This window comes from Zingiber officinale, chromosome 7A (assembly GCF_018446385.1).
Source record: "Zingiber officinale cultivar Zhangliang chromosome 7A, Zo_v1.1, whole genome shotgun sequence".
Classification (NCBI taxonomy): Eukaryota; Viridiplantae; Streptophyta; class Magnoliopsida; order Zingiberales; family Zingiberaceae; genus Zingiber; species Zingiber officinale.
Genome location: NC_055998.1, coordinates 136,959,762 through 136,967,840, shown reverse-complemented (window position 1 = coordinate 136,967,840; position 8,079 = coordinate 136,959,762). Strand labels below are relative to the sequence as shown.

The 8,079-nt window shown below is 52.8% G+C and overlaps 1 protein-coding gene across 1 annotated transcript; it reads right to left on the bottom strand.

Moving 5' to 3' along the window:
* Positions 1-6,676: 6,676 nt before the first annotated feature.
* On the bottom strand, positions 6,677-8,079 carry LOC122002753 (glycosyltransferase BC10-like). Its single transcript, XM_042558057.1, has 2 exons — positions 7,546-8,079; positions 6,677-7,474 (listed from the first exon to the last, which is right to left on the bottom strand). The coding sequence occupies exons 1-2, from the start codon at positions 8,041-8,043 to the stop codon at positions 6,818-6,820; spliced, it is 1,155 nt and encodes a 384-aa protein (XP_042413991.1). The 5' UTR covers positions 8,044-8,079; the 3' UTR covers positions 6,677-6,817.

Genomic DNA, 8,079 nt, shown 5'->3' with positions numbered 1-8,079 from the left:
CTTCTTGCCTGTCACGCTACCGTTGGCCACTTTGCCTAGCTCTCCGACGATCACCGGGCATGACGCTGGCTGTACCAGCGCTGGTCAATGCGCGCGACGTGGTCGCCGGCCTCGTCGCCGTCAGCCGCCGACCTCTGCCTCGGCTTCATTGGCTACAACCTCCAGCTAGCCCTTGCCGAGCTTGTCCTCTCCGCCGTCACCTTCTTAGGGATTCTCCTTGGCTTTCCCTCTCCGCCACCTCCTCCTCTCGCGGGCTCTGACACCACTGAGGAAGATCGTCGCTGCCTCCGGCGGGCGCCGCCGCCAGCAGCTGTCGCTGCCTCCTCTCATGGCCGTCGTCGCCGCCTCCAGTAGTTGCCGCCGAGTCCAGCAGCTGCCGCCGAGTCCAGCGGCCGCCGTTGGGTCCACTGGCCAATGATGCCCTCCGATGTCACATCTAGCGACAGCTCCCAGCCACCCCCGTCGCCTTCGAGCGAGGAGCCAGCCCTTGAGCCATCATTGATCCGGCCTTCAAGCTACTGACGTTGCACTATCTCTGTGATTTGCGTCCTGCCCTGTGTGTTGTGTTTCGACCATCGAGCCACTGTATTTTATATCGTTATTATGATTGTAGATTACTAGTATTATCGGGCCCGCATGCCGCGTCTCGGCCTGCAAGCCGCTGTGGTATCCCGGTTTAGGAGCCGTCGTTATATTTCGACCGGCATGCTGCTTCCTGGAACCATGTTGCACCGGAGTCCATGTCATCGCCCCCCAGAGCCGGCTCCTCAGCTGCCTCACATTCGTTTACTCTTCAGGGCCAGGACGACTCGATCCGCATCGCGACCAGCTCACCGACCCATCCGAGGGCGCCTCCCCCCCCCCGGGGACCAGGGTACATCACTGTACTCGTCTTGTATTTATCTAGTTGTCCTGTTATTGTTTGATTGTTTATACATTTGTGGGACCTACCTCGAGCATCGAGGTACCAAGGACCGGGGCAACCCGGTCAATGGATACAGGTATTGTTGACCAGAGAACTTCGGGCGGCTTGGTCAACGCAAAAGACAGCTCGCCACCGGGTCATGGGGATGCGGTCAACCTTCCAAACACGACACACCGGCAGGTCCGTCTTCTCAGCTTCTCGACATGATCAAATTGGCGCCGTCTATGAGAACACATCTGATCTGGAACGTGAAGATGGGCGACGTCGGAAAGTTCTGTCATCCTCATAACCTCGGTCAGTTTTTGCGTTATCTTTTCTCTTTTAGTTATATGATTTGCCATAGTTCCTCGATCGAGGACCCCCGAGCCGATCGGCCGGGCGTATATTATCCGAGACACGGGCTCGATGTCGAAGACCCCGTGCCGATCGGTCGGGCATATATTATCCGAGCCACGAGCTCGATGTCGAAGACCCCGTGCCGATCGGGCGGGCGTATATTATCCGAGCCATGGTCTCGATGTCGAAGACCTCGTGTCGATCGACCGACCGTATATTATTCGAGCCACGGGCTCGATGTCGAAGATCCCGTGTCAATCGGTCAGGCGTATATTATCCAAGCCACGGGCTCGATGTCGAAGACCCCGTGCCAATCGACCGGGCGTATATTATTCGAGTCACGGGCTCGATGTCGTAGACCCCGTGCCGATCGGTCGAGCGTATATTATCCGAGCCACAGGCTCTATGTGGAAGACCCCGTGCCGATCGACCGGACGTATATTATCCGAGCCACGAGCTTGATGTCGAAGACTCCGTGCCGATTGATCGGACGTATATTATCCGAGTCACGACCTCGATGTCGAAGACCCCGTGCCAATCGGTTGGGCGTATATTATCCGAGCCACGGGCTCGATATCGAAGACCCCGTGCCGATTGGCCGAGCGTATATTATCCGAGTCACGGGCTCGATGTCGTAGACCCTGTGCCGATCGACCGGACATATATTATTCGAGCCGAGGGCTCGATGTCGAAGACCCCGTGCCGATCAGCCGGGCGTATATTATCCGAGCCATGGTCTCGATGTCGAAGACCCTGTGCCGATCGGCTGGGCGTATATTATCCGAGCCACGGGCTCGATATTGAAGACCCCGTGCCGATCGGCCGGGCGTATATTATCCGAGCCACAAGCTCGATGTCGAAGACCCCGTGCCGATCGACCGAGCATATATTATCCGAGTAACTGGCTCGATGTCGAAGACCCCGTGCCGATCGGCCGGCGCGTATATTATCCGAGCCACGGGCTCGATGTCGAACACCCCCGTGTCGATCGGCCGGGTGTATATTATCCAAGCCACGGGCTCAATGTCGAAGACCCCGTGCCGATCGGCCAGGTTTGAGTAAGGCTAGAAGACCGTCGAGCGGTGATGTTAAATGCCAGAGCCGAATCGACGACTATAAACACCCGGCCTGAAGACGGTCGAGTGGTGACCTTAAACCCTCGCGTCATCGGCGGTCAAGCGGCGACCTTAAACCCTCGCGTCATCGACGGTCGAGCGGCGACCTTAAACCCTCACGTCATCGACGGTCGAGCGGTGACCTTAAACCCTCGCGTCATCGGCGGTCGAGCGGCGACCTTAAACCCTCGCGTCATCGGCGGTCGGACGACGACCTTAAACCCGTATCTTCACCGATCAGCTTAGCAGAGCATCTATCTCCCCCGTTCGGGGTCACACAGTCTTCATGAGCATGCATCTCCCCCGTTCGGGGTCGCACAGTCTTCACGAGCATCAATCTCTCCCGTTCGGGGTCGAGCTGTCTTCACTGGGCACGAGGCATGTCAAAGCATCTTATCTCCTCCGTTTGGGGTCGAGCTATTTCCTATGGTCACGGACAAGAGTATCTCCACTGGTTTTGGACCAGAATATCTCATAGGCTCTGGGTCCGTTCAGCTCACGACTTTCGCTTCCACGCACCTTCTACTCACGAGCTACACTCCAGTGCAGCTCATGTGCAACGCACCCGTTCGGCTCACGACTTTCGTTTCTGTGTGTATCCGATTTCACAGACTATGCTCCCGCTCAGTTTTCGGGCTCCACTCCCGCCCAGCGCTGCTTCGTCTCTCGCTCGGTATTTGTCCAGGCGCTCACTGGGCGTTCGCCCGATAACTTGCTTGGCAGCCGCTTGGCATTATTTTTCATCTCTCGGTCGACACTTTGGTAGCCGCCTGTTCCTACGCCTGATCGTCCACTTAGCCACGCGCTTGTTTTGTACGACATCCTAATGGTCGTCAGGTTAGCATTTTCTCGATCACCCGTTCGACATCGTTTGCTCGTCCGCCCGGTCAGCATTGTACGACCTATGGGTCAGCATTTTCTTGATCACCCGTTCGACATCGCTCGCTCGTCCGCCCGGTTAGCATTGTACGACCTATGGGTCAGCATTTTCTCAATCACCCGTTCGACATCGCTCGCTCGTCCGCCCGGTCAGCATTGTACGACCTATTGGTCAGCATTTTCTCGGTTGCTCGGTCGGCATCTTCGCGGTCGCGCACTCGGCATCGCTCGTCCGCTCGGACTACTCTTGGTCCCGCGTGTCGCTCGGTCTACAATCATTTTACTAGTTCCTCGCTGGGCGTTTTGCCGTTGGCTCGGCATCGGTCCGGTTGTCGACCTGATATTATTTCTTGTAGCTCGCTCGGCATTGCTACCATCTCTAGCGCGACGCTCTCTTGATTACTCGGTTCGCATTTTTTCGGTTGCCTGATCGGCATCTTCTCGATCGCGTGCTTGGCTGGATCACCCGTCTTTCTACCTGATCAGCATTATCTTCGTTGCCTAGACCGCACTATTTCTCGTCGCTCGCTTGATACCACTTAAGTCACTTGCTCGGCATCGCCACAGCTACTCATTCGATGTGATAAGACGAGCCCATTGAGCCGATTTTGCGTTCGGTAACGATTCCATTTTGGGCTTGGTCTAGTCAGTCAGACTTACACCTCCTTCGACTAGACTTGAAGGGAAGGCTTGTGATGCGGATGTATCTCTAGGCTTAATAGGAAATAGGAGAAAAGTGAGGGGCGTTTAGGACATTTCACATTTAAGGGTTTTATGCTTATAGGGATCACTGTTCACCAGAGGAGAGGAGGTTGGTTCGTGCTTGTTTCCGCCGCCAAGGGCTTTCTCCCTCTCATACTCTTCGCTGGCGTAGATGAAGGCGCCGATGCTCCCCTCCTCCACTCTTCTGCTCCCCTTTCTCGCTGCCACTCTTCTTCTTGCTTGTCACGCCATCGCTGGCCACTCCGCCTAGCTCTCCGACGACCGCCGGGCACAACGCCGCCTGTACCAGCGCTGGTCAATGCGCGTGACCTAGTTGCCTGCCTCGTCGCCGCCGACCTCTGCCTCGGCTTCGTCGGCTATAACCTCCAGCTAGCCCAGGCCGAGCTTGCCCTCTCCGCTGTCACCTTCCTAGGGATTCTCCTCGGCTTTCCCTCTCTGCCACCTTCTCCTCTCGCCGGCGCTGACACCACTGAGGAAGATCGCCGCTGCCTCCGGCGGGCGCCGCCGCCAGCAGCCGCCACTGCCTCCTCTCATGGCCGTCGTCGCCGCCTCCAGCAGTTGCCGCCGAGTCCAGCAACTGTCGCCGAGTTCAGCGACCACCGCGAGGTCCACCGGCCAATGCTGCCCTCCGATGTCACATCCAGCGACAGCCACCAGCTTCCCCCCGGCCGCCTTCAAGCGAGGAGCCAGCCCTTGAGCCATCATTGATCCGGCCTTCGGGCTACTGCCATTGCACTATCTCTGTGACTTGTGTCCCGCCCTGCGTATTGTGTTTCGGCCACCGAGCCGCTGTATTTTATATCGTTATTATGATTGTAGATTACTAGCATTATCCTGCTTGAGTGCCTCGTCCCGGCCTGCGAGCCGCTGTGGTATCCCGGCTTAGGAGAAGTCGTTATATTTTGACCGGCATGCCGCTTCCTGGATCGATGTTGCATCGGAGTCCATGTCATCGCCCCCCAGAGCCGGCTCCTCAGCTGCCTCACATTCGTCTACTCTTCAGGGTCAGGACGACTCGATCCGTATCGCGACCAGCTCACCAACCCATCTGAGGGCGCCCCCCGGGGCCAGGGTACGTCACTGTACTCGTCTTGTATTTATCTAGTTGTCCTGTTATTGTTCGATTGCTTATACATTTATGGGATCTACCTCGAGCATCGAGGTACCAAGGACCGGGGCAACCCGGTCATTGGATATAGGTACTGCTGACCAGAGGACTTCGGGCGGCTTGGTCAACGTAGAAGATAGCTCGCCACCGGGTCAAGGGAATGCAGTCAACATTCCAGGCACGACACACTAATAGGTCCGTCTTTTCAGCTTCTCGACAGTATCAGTATTAAAAATAAATATATTTTTAGAATAAAAATAAATTGAAATGGAATATGATATTATTTTAATAATAAATAAAAAAAATTCTTTAATTAAAAAGAACATCTTTTTTTATTATTCCCTTTCTCTTATTCCTTCTTCCTCCTCCACTCCTTATGCCCCACTAATAACAAGAAGAAAATACTCCATTTCTATAACAATAATGGCAATGATGACATCTTTTAGTTTGCATTTGTTTGAGCTTCCGTAGATACAAGCTCTATTTTTGGCTGACTTGATGTAATGGTCAAAAGAGTTGATCTACTTTCTGATCTGGTTTAAAAATATCAGTAATATTTGTTTTTCATATTTGATTGTTTTTTTTGTGTGCAGAAATTTGCAAAACAACGATTCAGATTGCACCAACTTTTATTTCATCATGTGCATCAACTTCCATTTCATCATGTGTAACTTTAACTTCGCAATCAAATTTAAATTTAGACAAAATACTTTCAAAGTCTGAAAAATATTATAACCCTATAACAATACTCAAGAATATTAGCTCTATTATATCGTTAAATACTCAACTAGAATTCCAATATTGACATAAGAATTCAGATAAAATCCTCAATATCCTTACACTTAGTATATGCGGAAAATCATAAGTTAAATAATATCCGGTACAGAATCTGAGGTGCAATGTTCTTGCACACTGTATCATGAGATTATGTTGTTAATCATTTCCATGGATTTATTTTTTTAAAAAAAACTCATAAATAGATTAATATGCTATACCATTATTCCTTTAACGCTGGTTTCCTGTTTACAATTAATATTTTAATTAAAATTTATAGAATTGGCGGGACACATATACTCCCAACTTCAAGAAATAGAGGTAATTTTTTTAAAATTCTACGAAGCATCTATAGACATTTTAAATCAGAATAAGATGGTAATTGATCCATTTTGTATTTAAAGTTTATTTGTTTGTGATCAATACATACGGTGCCCTGCTTTTCTCCTATGAACAGAAGCAGTGCCTTTAACCCAACTACCAAGAACAAAAACAGCAAGCTAACAATAGAAAGCAATTTCTATTCGCTTAAGGTGGAGCTCTCATTCAACATTAAGAAAATCGACCATGGCGAGAGGTAAGAGGCGATCAAAGCGATGTGAAGAGGCTTGAGACCTAAAGGTCTTGGTTGTTAGGCGAGAGCAACGGCAACGGGAGGGATTCAGTAGCGGCCAGCAAGAAAGCGGACTGAGGGATGCGGAGCACAAACAGAAAAAAAAAAAAGGTCACGAAGCGTGAGTCGTGACAATAGAAATGCAAAATAGATTCTCCGATTCAAGATTTAGGGTTTTTAGGATCAGATTTTTAAACTCTGATTTAAATTATTTCGATTTATTCAGTTTAATCATTTCAAAAACAGAACACGAACTGATGTGTATGGATGTATATTCTATTTTTATTGTCTGGAAAAAACAAAAAAGAAAAAATCAGTCGACGGAATCGGCTCCCCTCAAATTTTTACCCGTGTTGGGAGTTAAAACCCATGAGGCTGGGCGCAATCCCTAGCAGCCGATCCAGAGAATCGGCCAAGAACTTCCTCGCGAACAAGAAGCACGCCCCGCTTCTTCGCCCGTCGTAGCCACAGGACCGATTCCCGTTCCTCATCTTCTCCAGCAACTCCACCGTCACGCTTCCTCTCCGAAATCTGGCCGGGTGCGACCCGCCCCTCGACCAGTCCACCCACGTCAAGCTCCGGTTCTGGTTCCGGTGCCGGAACCTCGCGTTCACCAGCGTCGGCAAGTAGTGCTCGTCGGCGAAGCACCGGGCTCCGCAGTGCCGCTGGAAGAGCGGGAAGAAGGCGGTGTCCGACACGACCTCGAGCGCGAGGTCGCGGTCGATGTCGAACCACTGCGAGCCCTTGCGCCACTGGCGCGGGGTCAGGTGAGGGCGGAGGCGGGCCGGGAAGCGGCCGCGTCCGGTGGGGCCGGGCAGATCGTAGCACTCCACGTGGACGCGGGCGGAGTCGACGAGGTAGGAGTAGACGGTGCGGAAGTCGAAGAGCGGGATGCACGACTCCGACAAAAGCACGAATCGCCGGTTGTCCCAGTCGAGGAGGGCGTTGGCCAGCAGCCGCCGCTCCGCTTCCATCATGTCCATCCCACCCCACGTCACTCTCTGCACCAAATTAAATCAAGAACAAGAAGAAGAGCGAGTTTACTAGCTGATCTGATCTGATCTGACCTGACCTTACTGGGAATTCTTCTTCCGTAGAAAGCCGATCCCTTGGGCGGCGCTGAACCATTGAATTCCGGATTGGCATGGACGTAAACAGAGTACAATCCCTCGTTCCCCTCGAAGAACTTCTCCCACAGCGGAGCCAGCGGCAGCTCCCCCCTCGTCAGGAACAAAAACGCCACCTTCGGCTTGCTCTCCGCCGACGGCGGCCTTCGGATCCTCGGCACCATGGACGCCCTCCACAGCAGCTCCTCCTCTGTCATGCCGTGCATCGTCGCCTCGCTCGGCGATTTCGATGCAGCTGTGCTGCGATCGACTGACAGCGCGATCGCAGAAGGTCGCGAGGACAATTCCAGCAGGGGGGGAGGAGAAGTCCAGCCGTCACTGCTGACGAAGTAGAAGCTGGAGATGATGCCGAAAACGAAGCCTAAGGCGAAGAGAAGAAGCCCCGAGAGAAGTTTGAGGTGTTGGCGGCTCGTGTAGATCGAGAATGGCGATTGGGGCTTCATTTTTCTCCGAAGAAGACGATTAACTCCAACAGGAGC